At 46.4% G+C, this 12,860-nt stretch overlaps 1 protein-coding gene across 4 annotated transcripts in view; it reads right to left on the bottom strand.

Moving 5' to 3' along the window:
• Window positions 1-12,860, bottom strand: part of enpp2 (ectonucleotide pyrophosphatase/phosphodiesterase 2) — a 171,509-nt gene that overhangs the window by 90,878 nt on the left and 67,771 nt on the right. For all 4 annotated transcript variants that reach the window (XM_038809792.1, XM_038809790.1, XM_038809789.1 and 1 more), the window contains 3 exons: window positions 10,856-10,911; window positions 10,067-10,132; window positions 4,067-4,139 (listed from right to left, as the gene is read on the bottom strand). In XM_038809792.1, the coding sequence (XP_038665720.1) occupies window positions 4,067-4,139; window positions 10,067-10,132; window positions 10,856-10,911 (195 nt within the window). The remainder of the gene's footprint in view (window positions 1-4,066; window positions 4,140-10,066; window positions 10,133-10,855; window positions 10,912-12,860) is intronic.

The following is a 12,860-nucleotide window of genomic DNA, read 5'->3' on the forward strand; positions in this document are numbered from 1 at the left end:
CTGTTAAGACGTGAGGGTACATTATTTTGTTTATTGTTGGTGAGGGCATTGGCATCGTACTTGTATATATATAGGGGGTTCCTGTTGTATTGTACTGTTATAGTGCTATATTTATTGTTAATATGTTATGTGGTGTTCGTTGTTGTTTAGTGCTATCAGCTGTTCCTGTTTTTGTATCCTCTATATGCTTTGTATGTACCTTCAATACATTATCTTTTTTTTAAAAAAGCTTGCCTGTGCCCTACACCTGCTGTCTCAGGTAGGGATCACTGAAACTTGGGGGCGTTGAGGGGCGCGGGGAATCGACTAAAGTCAGAAGTCATGATGGAGGCACCCGTTCTCACCCAAGACCTAAGCCCGTTTCAGGCTTCAGGCACCCCCGACACCAAGTAAATCCTCCTGCTACCCTAGAGATTAAGGCTGCGCAGGAAACAGCCACTTAAGGGCCTCAACTGGAACACGGACAGGTAGACAATCCGAGACACTGGCCAGTGTAAAATCACTGCAAGGTTCGGTTAGGTGAGAACCTGCTTGCAGGGGTGTGTCAAATTCAGGCCAATATCTCTGTTCCATATTTCTGGTTAAGACCAATTTAATTCCCTTCAATTTACGTAACACCTCTCATGAGCTCAGGATCCTGCAAGGGTTTTATAGCTCACAAACTACTTTTTAAATCTAGCCCAGAATATTATACCCTACCTCAGGAGCTGGTAGGTGATGGGGGCAGGGGGTAAGAAAAATCATGTGGCATGATGGGACAGGGGCACTGGGAGTGCCATGCCCATCACCAACCCATCTCTTAAGACCCTTAAGTGGCCAATCAAAAGCCACTCAAGAGCCTGCTCCCACCTCCAGTGGTTTACTAGGAACAAAGAACAAAGAACAGTACAGCCCTCCAAGCCTGTGCCGACTATGCTGCCCGTCTAAACTAAAATCTTCTACACTTCCTGGGTACATATCCCTCTATTCCCATCCTTTTTCCTGTATTTGTCAAGATGCCCCTTAAACGTCACTATCATCCCTGCTTCCACCACCTCCTCTGGCAGCGAGTTCCAGGCACCCACTACCGTCTGTGTAAAAAACTTGCCTCGTACATCTCCTCTAAATCTTGCCCCTCGCACCTTAAACCTATGCCCCCTAGTAATTGACCTCTCTACCCTGGGAAAAAGTCTCTGACTATCCACTCTGTCTATGCCCCTCATAATTGTGTGGACCTCTATCATGCCACCCCTCACCCTCCGTCGTTCCAGTGAGAACGAACCGAGTTTATTCAACCGCTGCTCATAGCTAATTCCCTCCATACCAGGCAACATCCTGGTAAATCACTTCTGCCCCCTCTCTAAAGCCTCCACATCCTTCTAGTAGTGTGGCGACCAGAATTGAACACTATACCCCAAGTGTGGTCTAACTAAGGTTCTATACAGCTGCAACATGACTTGCCAATTCATATACTCAATGCCCCGGCCAATGAAGGCAAGCATGCCGGATGTCTTCTTGACAACCTTCTCCACCTGTGTTGCCCCTTTCAGTGACCTGTGGACCTGTACACCTAGATCTCTCGGACTTTCAATACTCTTGAGGGTTTTACCATTCACTGTATATTCCCTACCTGAATTAGAACTTCCAAAATGCATTACCTCACATTTGTCCGGATTAAACTCCATCTGCCATCTCTCTGCCCAAGTCTCCAAACGATCTGAATCCTGCTGTATCCTCTGACAGTCCTCATCGCTATCCGCAATTCCACCAACATTTGTGTCATCGTCAAACTTACTAATCAGACCAGTTACATTTTCCTCCAAATCATTTATATATACTATGAACAGCAAAGGTCCCAGCACTGATCCCTGCCGAACACCACTAGTCACAGCCCTCCAATCAGAAAAGCACCCTTCCATTGCTACTCTCTGCCTTCTATGACCTAGCCAGTTCTGTATCCACCTTACCAGCTCACCACTGATTCCGTGTGACTTCACCTTTTGTACCAGTCTGCCATGAGGGACCTTGTCAAAGGCCTTACTGAAGTGCATATAGACAACATCCACTGTCCTACCTGCATCAATCATCTTTGTGACCTCTTCGAAAAACTCTATCAAGTTAGTGAGACACGACTTCACCTTCACAAAACCATGCTGCCTCTCGCTAATACGTCCATTTGCTTCCAAATGGGAGCAGATCCTGTCACGAAGAATTCTCTCCAGTAATTTCCCGACCACCGACGTTAGGCTCATCGGCCTGTAGTTCCCTGGATTAGGAGCAGGGGCTGCCATGTTGTGAGTTCACCAGGTAAATTCTGCCACCCTGGCCGTCGGCTTGAGGAGGGGTCCTCCTAACTAAGCAGCATATGCCCAAGAGTCTCACTCCTCCTGACCCCTGCTTGTCTACCTATCACCATCACGACCCCTAGCCTCACTATCAGTACAACCATCCTCCCTATCGGGGAATTCCCAGCTGGTCCCAGCCAAGCTGCCCTGACTCTCCTCAGTGTTTGGCCTCCAGCATTGCTCCTCTTTGTGACTCGCAATAGAGTCATCAGAGACCATCGTTCCTGCAGGTGCTGGTAGAATTGGAGAGTTGCCAGGCATCTGATTGGCTGGCAGCTCTTGGAGAATGGAACATCCTCTAACATGAGGAAGGAAGCCATGATCTCAGGCAGTTAACTGCCTGGCGACGATATATTCTGGTCACAGTTTTGATGCTCCCAACTTTTCAGCCAGTGGGTCGGGCCAGTGCCTCCATGAAAATTTCCTGCCATAGTCACTGTGGTAGGAAAATATGAAATCCAATTAGTACAGATGGGGAAAGGCCGCTTCTTCAAAAAAGTGCGACAGGATCTATTACTTTCATTTGAATACGCATTCAAAGATGGCCGCTCCAACAGTGCAGCACTCCCTCAGTATTGCACTGCACTATCTACCCCTTGAATTTGATTGAAAAGATCCTGTAGCATATTCAAAGAAGAGTGGAAAAGTGCTCCTGGTGGCTTGCTCTACATTTATCTCTCAATCAACAATTGAATTCTCTGGTCATTTACCTCACTGTTGTTTATGGGATCCAATCCTACAACAGGGTTTTCAAAAGTACACCATTGGTTATGAAGTTATTTTCTATGGCCAGAAGGTGTCAATGATATTTTATAAATCAAACCTTTTCTTTCATTCTTACATACTGAAATCTAATCATAGAAAATGTACCAGTAAGGTGAATTTGATCAGCATCTAGACTCGTCAAATTTTAAAAACTTTTTATGAAGGGAAACTTTTATAAGGCCACGAAGGAGTCCATACCGAGTAGTTCAAAGAAACTTATTTACAACAACTTTTATATACATCACATGGTAGGTCCCAACTGGCTCTGCCTTGCCAGTGCCAAACTGGCCAGTTTTATATACCATACAACTATACATTGTTTAGAGATCTCCCGCCCCCGTAACAGGGGAGCTCATATTTTGCAAGGTTCACGGGGGAAGTTAATTGTTCCCACCTGTAAGATACTTGTGGGTTAGGACAGAAAGGACGATTCACCTGACAATTGCATCAAGTAAATCTTCAACAGCAATAGGTTGGCTACCGTCCTCTCCTAACTCCTGATTTTCAATTGCTGGTTCCCCTGTTCTTAAGACGACAAAAAGACAGCCAACAGTTGAAAATCCTTACCTTATTATGCTCAATTAAAATCCCTTCTTGACCTGGTAAGCAATAAATAAATAAAACAGGATCCATCCAAAATGTAGTACAATGTTAAATCATATTACATTACGTTGGACACCAAGTTTAAAAAGTTTGTTATTTTGAGAAATTCAAAACATGATATCGCTAGGTACTTCTCAAACTGGCACAGACGTCCAGTAGCCTCCAGGCCCTTCTGGTTTATTATTCTGTTATTGCTTTTTTTTTCAACCTTTGGAAGAAAAGCAAGAACAAAAGGCTTTTTTCAGAACAAAACACCAACATCTGGTTGACATTATCAGTTAATGTCTTTCAGCAGCACAAGCAACAGGTGTTGCACATATGGAAAGGCTGGACTCTATCAGTGCCCCAGCTTAGTATTAACATGCTCTACTAACCTCGGAGCTGAATGGTCCATATCTGTGACCGTAACCATCTGGTTGCTCTGAATAGAAGGCATAAGCATACGGCCTAAAATTGAAGCAAATGTTAAGAGTGAATATTTTTGTTTGTTGAACGAGGCACTCAGGAACATCTGGTTCCACTTTCTTTACTGGGGGAGTTTCTGCCAAATGTTTTAAACGGAGGAAGTTGATATTGGTTATTTCAATTTCCATTCAGCTCAATTATCCAGCAATTGATCTCTTACCCCACATACTATCTTTTCTCTCTGTCCTCACTTCACAGGAAGAAAGGATGTAAAGTGCACATATTTCTTTGAATTGTGGTCAAATTAATAGTTCCTCAGATTTTCAGACTTTAAAATAATCCAAACCACTTTGCAATTGTCATATAGAATCTCCGCAAGTCTTGGCACCATTTCTACAGTGGAAACGATGACTGAGGTGATGGCTGTGGAGCTGGAGAAGCAGTTTGCGAGGCACATGGAGACATTGAGGAAGGAGATGGCGGTCGCATTGAGATCATTGGTGGAGAAGGCAATCCCCCCCGGTGAGGGTGGATGTGGCAAAGCCATTGACCGAGGTGAGAGAACAGGGTGAAAAGATGAAGGAAGTGGAGGAGGCTGTGTCGCAGCACAGCGACCAGCTCACCTCGATGGGAGACCAACTACAGAGGGTGGTGGAGGTCAACAGAGGACTCCGAGCAAAGCCCGAGGACTTGGAGAACCGCTCGAGGCGGCAAAATCTGAGAATTGTGGGCTTACCAGAAGGGGCAGAGGGCTCAAGGCCAACAGAGTACTTCGCTAAGAGGCTGGCGGAGTTAATGGGGGAGGGTGAAGACCCCTCCCAGTATGAACTGGACCGAGCTCATCGGTCGTTAAGGCCGAAATCCAAAGTAAACGAGCCACCGAGAGCAGTAATTATCTACTTCCATAAATACCACATGAAGGAGAAGGTGTTAAGCTGGGCGAAGCAGAAGCGGGAGGGGCAGTGGGATGGTGCCGGAGTTCGGATCTACCAGGACTTGACGGTGGAGCTGGCAAAGAGACGAGTGGCGTTCAGCCGAGTGAAGGTGGCACTGTACAACAAGGGACTGCGATTTGGTATGGTATACCCGGCAAAGTTGAGGGTGATGTACAATGCCAAAGGTTTTTATTTTGAAATGGTGGAGGCGGCTGAGGCGTTCATGAAGGTAGAAGGCTTGGGACAGAAGTGAGGAGTGGAGCTAGAAGAGAGATCGTGGACTGTGATTAGGGAGCTGGAAATTGTATAAATGCTATAACTATCTTTTCACTGACCTGCATTGTAACTTACTTGACTTCACATTGTTACAGAGTTTAAGTTTTTGTTTGGTTTGGTTGGCATTTTTGCTCCTTTTTCTTTGTTGCAACGAAATATGTTATTTCATTCAGTTGCATGGGTTAGATTGTTTTGCTTTTTCTTCTGGGACTGGGTGGGAGGGAACAGTACGCCTTTTTTGGGGAGAGGGGGACTACCCGCACTAGCTAACTAAAGTTGGCTAGTGAACGGAGGTGAGGGGAGAGTAGGGCTGCGAGGCGAGCAAGTGGGGTGGTGGGGGGGGGGGGTCGATACTGGGGGGGGGATTTTCTTGAGGGGAGGTGCAGGGGGCATTCTGAGAGGGAGGAGGTTGTTCAATGTTAATAATGGACAGGGGCTCGCCAGGACCATGGGGCAGGGCCCGGTGGTATGATGATGGTGGATAAGGGGGGGGGGGAGCCCCAGTTAGGATAGTCACGTGGAACGTGGGAGGCCTGAGGGGCCCAGTCAAGAGGTCAAGGGTGCTTGCGCATCTTACAAGTTTGAAGGCCGATGTAGCAATGCTGCAGGAGACTGACTTGAGGGTGAAGGGCCAGGTGAGACTTAAAAAGGGCTGGTTTAGTCAGGTGTTTCACTCTGGATTTGACGGAAGGGCTCAAGGGGTAGCGGTAATGGTGAGCAAAAGAGTACGCTTCCAGATGGAGAAGGTGGTTGCAGATCGGGGGGTAGATTTGTGATAGTGACAGGGGCGCTGGACGGGAGGTTAGTGGCGCTGTTAAGTGTATACGGTCTCAATTGGGACGATGTGGGATTCGCGAAGAAGGTGTTTGGGGCCATCCCCGACTTGGACCACGGATTGACTTTTTCATGGTGGGAAAGGCGCTGCTGGCTGGGGTTAAAGGATCAGAATGCTCGGCAATTGCAGTATCAGATCATGCTGCGCATTGGGTGGATATGGTACTGGAGAAGGGGATAGTACAGAGACCAGGGTGGAAGTTAGATGTGGGACTATTGGGGGACCGAGGGTTCTGTGACAAAATTGAAAAAAGTAATCGAGGAATAAGTAGGTTTTAACTGCACGGATGAGGTGTCAAAGGCGGTTGTCTGGGAGGCTTTAAAGGCGGCGGTGAGGGATGAGGTGATCTCACTCAAGGCTAGGCTGGACAAAGAGAGGTTGGAACGTCAGAGGGTAATAGATGAAGGAATACAGAAGGTATGCAGAAGATAGGGACCCAGCGCAGTTGGAAAAGAGGAAGGAACTCCAGACGAGCTTTGACTGACTATCTACCAGGAAAGCGGTACGCCAATTGAGGCGAGCAAGGGGAGGGGGGGGGAGTTTACAAGCATGGAGAGAAGGCGGGTCATGTGTTGGCGGGTCAGCTCCGTAGGGAGGCTGCGGCAAGAGAAATTGTCAGGTGAGGGACAGGGCAGGGAAGTTGGTGGTAGCTCCAGATCAGATTAACAAGGTCTTTAAGGAATTCTATGAGAGATTGTATAAGTCAAAGCCACCTGGGGGAGGCTGGGAGATGCATGAATTTCTAGATGGGTTGGAGTATCCGAGGTTAGGGGAGGGGGACAGGGCTAACAGAGTGGCCGATAATGGAGCTGGAGGTAAAAGATGAGACAGGGAGGACGCAGTCAGGGAAGGTGGCAGGGCCGGATGGGTTTCCAGTGGAATATTATAAAAAATAAAAAAATAAACTAGGACCCCTGATGGATAGGGATGTTTGAGGAGGCGATAGGGGCAGGCATCGATTTCCCTGTTAAGAAAGATAACGATCCGATGGAGTGTGGGTCATATCAGCCCATATCACTTTTAAATGTGGACGCAAAGATATTGATGAAGGTACTGGCAGGTAGGCTGGAGGAGTGCTGAAGGTGATAGGTGAAGATCAGACGGGGTTTGTGAGAGGGAGGCAGCTCTTTTTGAACATTAGGGGGTATTGAACGTGTTTATGGTACCAAGTAAAAGCAAATTACTGCGGATGCTGGAATCTGAAACGAAAGGGGAAATGCTGGAAAATCTCAGCAAGTCTGGCAGCATCTGTCGGGAGAGAAAAGAGCTAATGTTTCGAGTCCGATGACTCTTTGTCAAAACTACCAGACGGAGAAAGTGGGAAATATTTATACTGTGGAGTGAGAATGACAGTGTTTCATCTTTCATTCTCACTCCACAGTATGAATATTTCCCATAACAGGTAGACATCAGGGGTACCAGTATGCTCTCCTCACCCGCTCTTCTTCATTTCCCTTGTTTCCTCTCTTTGCTCCATTTTTTCCACTCTCATTTATTTTTTCCTTTCTCTCTGTATTACTCTCTCATCTTTACATTTCTGCAATTGTCCTCACCGGCCAACCCTTGCAACCCCCAATTTCTTGTACCAAGGAAACTGAAAGAGGAATGGGCATGAGTTCTGGTAACCCTGTTGGGGAATGCATCTGGGAATTGTGATGCACCAGGAATTCCTGGCGCTGTGGTCAGAAAGCAGATAGAAGAATCATCTTGAACGGCACGGTAGCAAAGTGGTTAGCACAGTTGCTTCACAGCTCCAGGGTCCCAGGTTCGATTCCCGGCTTGGGTCTGTGCAGAGTTCTCCCCGTGTCTGCGTGGGTTTCGTTTTCCTCCCACAGTCCAAAGATGTGCAGGTTAGGTGGATTGGCCCTTAGCGTCCAAAAAGATTAGGCGGGGCTACGGGGATAGGATGGAGGTGTGGGCTTAGGTAGGGTGCACTTTCCAAGGGCCGGTGCAGACTCGATGGGCCAAATGGCCTCCTTCTGCACTGTCAATTCTATGATTCTATGATCAAACGGTAAGCAAATTGGAATTTATTTGGTAGAATTAAATTGGTTAGAAATATTTTTCGTGAGAAATGACATGAAATGATTGATGTAGAAATATTCAAAGTAGAAATATTCATTTGGAAAATAACAAAACAAATCTTTAAAGAACTAAAGACAAACCACTGAGGTTGAGGAAAATTCTGCCAGATTCTCCGGGGCCGGTTTTTCGGCGGGGGCAGGAATTGCACCGCGCAGGTCGGGGCCATTGGCAGCGCCCCCCCCCCCCCGGCGATTCTCCGGCCCGCGATGGGCCGAGTGTCCACCCGTTTTCAGCGGGTCCCACCGGCGTAAAATAAACCAGGTCCGTTCCGGCGGGACCTGGCTCTGCGGGCGGCCTGCGGAGTCCTTGGGGTGGGGGGGCCTGAGGGGATCTGGCCCCGGGAGGGGGGCCGCCACAGTGGCCTGGACCGGGATCGGGGCTCACCGATCCGTGGGCGGGCCTGTGCCGTCCGGGCACTCTTTCCCTCCTTGCCGGCCAGTGCAACAGCCCGCCATGGCCGGGGCGGAGAAGAACCACACTGCGCATGCATTTGGATGACGCCAGCACACGCTGGCGCTCCCACGCATGCGCCAACTCGCGTTCGGTGCCGGTTGGCGCGGCGCCAAGCCCTTCGCCGCCGGCTGGCGCGATTCCGGCCTAGCCCTTGAAGGTGCGGAGGATTCCGCACCTTCCGGGTGGCCCGATTCGGAGTGGTTAAAGCCACTCCCCGGCGCCGGTACGGCCCAGCTCGCCGGTAGGGGAGAATCCCGCCCCTCGACTCTACAATCATGATGCACAGGACAATCAAACTTTTATCAAAATTAAGTGAAATTTTAAAGAATAAAAAAAGTTTCAAAATAAGACTATGGGACAAACTTATTTTGACTATTTACAGTGGTAATCTCAAAGTATTTTTCAATTCCATCATGAAGTAGCAGGACGTTTCTATTCCAGTTGTAGACGATGCAAAAATGACAGGTTGGGTCACCTTTCTGTCTCCTCACCTGCACCCACATCATAAATGAGGCTGAAATGATAAGCGGATCTCTGAACTCCCAAACTCAAATCCTCATTCTTTTCCCAGAAATATGATAGAAACAGCAGCACAAATAAGCACCAAATTCAGAGCTCTCTGGTTGCTGGAGGAACACATCAGCCAGAAGACCTCCGGTCCCAAAGATCCATTGGGAATCTGTCAAATAAAAAAGGGCCTTCTATGCTTGTTGCTCATTACTCTGTGAAAGGTACAAGGCTGAGATAGACCGATTTTTAATCAGTAAGGGAATCAAGGGTTTTGGGGATAAAGCGGGAAAATGGAGTTGAGGATTATATCAGATCAGTCATGATCTCATTGAATGGCGGAGCAGACTCGATGGGCCGAATGGCCTACTTCTATATCTTATGATCTTCGGGCATGCACGTCCACAAACGTCTCCTGGGCATCCCTGCATTTGGATCCTTCCACCTCATTTTGCTACTGTTCTTTTCTTGTTAAAGTACTCTTCTGCACCAACCACTCTCTGCCCTGACCCACTACCCCCTTCGCCATTGTTCAACTGGTCTCCCAGGAAATCTCTGGGCAACATTGCAGGGGGAGGACAGCTGGCATTACAGGTCTCATCCCTCTTCTTCACTCCTGCCCTTGAGAATTGAATGGGCTCCAGAAAAACAGGAGAGGATCTTGTTCCTATCAATCACTTTATCCGGAAAATGGATTATTATAACTTTGTCTAGCTTTATAAGATTCACAATATTAAACCAGCCATGCAGGTGATTTTTATGTTTCTTAAGATGCAAAGTTAGGAAATGCACATTTTATATTTTTGGTTCCATTAAAAAAAATTATAATAAAGCAACAAACTTTTTAAGTTAATTTTTATCGACTGAATAATATTTACCTCTCGTTATCTGGCAACCTGAGCCATTGAAGTATTGTGAATACCCTTTGCTCATAGGGAATGACACTGCAAACACAAGTAATACACATCATCTGATTGTCCAGCTTAAAAATGCACACATTTCATATCCTGCCTATATAAAAAACTGCTGGAAAAATATCCAGATCAACCATTGTGATCTGTAAACAGACGTTAACTATGCAAGAAAATGGCTAATATAAGTAATATAAAGTGACTTTTAAGAAAGTGATGACACATATCTGAAAATAGAGCAAGCAAAACAATATTGGCAGACTGCAAAGCAACCAGGTTAGAGAGGACGAACGAAGATGTGCAGGAGATCACTGAAATGAAATTGTAATCAACGGTGGGATGAACATTTGTTAACATTGTGAAGGTTCTGAGACGATGCAATGCAGACAACACTGATTCCACAGTGCCACAAACCCCACAGCTAGTTGCTGGTAGCACTGTCTGACCCAAGAAATCAACTTATCAAGGTAACACCGATTTGATGCAGCACTACACAAATGGAATTTTAGCCCAGCATGTCAGCAATAATACACATGTACAATTAAAATTGAAATTAGGCAAAATGCTTTCCTGGCTCTATAAATTACCAGGACAGAAAATAATACAACGGAACAATAACACGAAAGCCAACAGCTAGCCACATGTTATACTGAAGTTCTCTTAATTTGCTTGTTAGATCACTAAGTCGTTTAAAGTCACCTCTTAGCCCACTGATAAAGTGAACGTCAAAAGAAATTGAATAAAGTCATTACTTACATAGGCCAGAAAAATGTGCCAGCCTTTACTGCTTGATTGACAGTTGTCACCCAGATCTAATGTAACATGGGAAAGCAAATCAGATTGAAAAATGTAAAAAAGTTACTAAAGTGCCGAATATTTTTAAGAAAAGTAAATGACAAAAGTAAGCCTTTTCTGATGTTGCATACATTTTTATTTATTTAAATTGATTCTTAACAAGTTTTTTGTTCCAAGCCAGCATGCATTCCCAATTCCCAGTTCCCTGGTGGTGGTGGTGTTTTGTTTTCTTGAAGCATTGCAATCAATATGTAAGGGTCCTCCAACAGTGCTGTTATGGAAAGAGCCTAGAATCTAACACAGTGACTGAAGTAAAATTGATGTATTTCTAAGTCAGGATGGTGTGTGATTTGATGCGGGACTTGGAGATGGTGGTATTCCAAATGCCTGCTGCCCTTAGCTTTCGCGGTGGTAGAAGTAACATTGAGAGGTGCTGTCGAAGATGTCTTGGTAAGTTGCTGTTCTGGATGATATGCACACAGCTATTGGGTGGGATTCTCCAGGCCCGCAACACTGTATCGGAGATTTGGCTAAGCCTTAAATTCTTCCATTTGCGCTAGAAGCGGCAGCGAGGCGGACTCGCAACAGAGAATCCCGACCATTCTGTACCAATGATGAAGGGAATGGATATGTAAGGTGATGGGTGGGCTGCTGATCAAGGGGATTGCTTTGTCTTGCATTGCCTTGGGAGTCTTGAGTGTAGTTGGAAACGCACTCAGAAGAGTGGAGAATATTCCATCAAATACTTGACCAGTGGAGATACTTTGGAGAGCCTAAAGGTGAGACATCTGCCACAGAAACCCAGCCTCTGATTGATTGGTATTTATGTGGCTGGTCTACTCATTACCAGATACACAATTTTTATAAGTCATTCTCCATAAATTCATAAATCAATCCGAGTGATTATTGCGCCTACGCACCAACAGATACTAGGCCTGGATTCATTCTTAAGGTGGGTATTTGGTCACTTCCTATCTCATGCCTGGCAGTCTTTGCCCATGGCATTTTAATCATGGATGGAGTTGGAGCCACTGCCTCTGGAAGTGGGCCCGGGATGGGAACAGAGACAGGTGCATGCCGAGACAGTAAGATCCAAAGAGATATCTGTGACATCCACCCAGTTATGTGGCTGACTATTAGGCATACTACTCCCTCACCCCCTCCACATACACCCCATGGTTCCCATGCCCCCTCATATCCCCCATACAATCTCCACAACCATTCACCAGTATTCACTACGGACAGAACTCATGATAACATCAGGAAGTCTTTGAAATGATCATGAAAAAATGGTTACATGTTTATAAACAGTTAAATGTAACTCACAGCCCCTTTGACAGCTCACAGAACACAGAACAGTACAGCACAGAACAGGCCCTTCGGCCCTCGATGTTGTGCCGAGCAATGATCACCCTACTCAAATGCACGTATCCACCCTATACCCGTAACCCAACAACCCCCCCCCCCCCCTTAACCTTACTTTTTAGGACACTACGGGCAATTTAGTATGGCCAATCCACCTAACCCGCACATCTTTGGACTGTGGGAGGAAACCGGAGCACCCGGAGGAAACCCACGCACACACGGGGAGGACGCGCAGACTCTGCACAGACAGTGACCCAGCCGGGAACCAAACCTGGAACCCTGGAGCTGTGAAGCATTTGTGCTAACCACCATGCTACCGTGCTGCCCGCACGGTATGTGTAAACAAAGTCTATCGAGCTGAATCCATTTGTGGGATTTTCAACCTAGCCAAACATTCATCATGTGATTCCATTGCACAATTATATGTGCAAAGGCTCTAGAGCCAAGAAGCTGACTGAACAGATGGTCACCTGGTTCAAAACATGGCTGATTTATTTGATTGACATACCAGCCATCTGTTCAGCCTGTTTAAAATATTTCAATGTATTCAGCTCAAGAGCTGTTGTTTAAACTTCATGATGGCATCTCACTATGAATATGT

Source organism: Scyliorhinus canicula, chromosome 10 (genome assembly GCF_902713615.1).
Source record: "Scyliorhinus canicula chromosome 10, sScyCan1.1, whole genome shotgun sequence".
Lineage (NCBI taxonomy): Eukaryota > Metazoa > Chordata > Chondrichthyes > Carcharhiniformes > Scyliorhinidae > Scyliorhinus > Scyliorhinus canicula.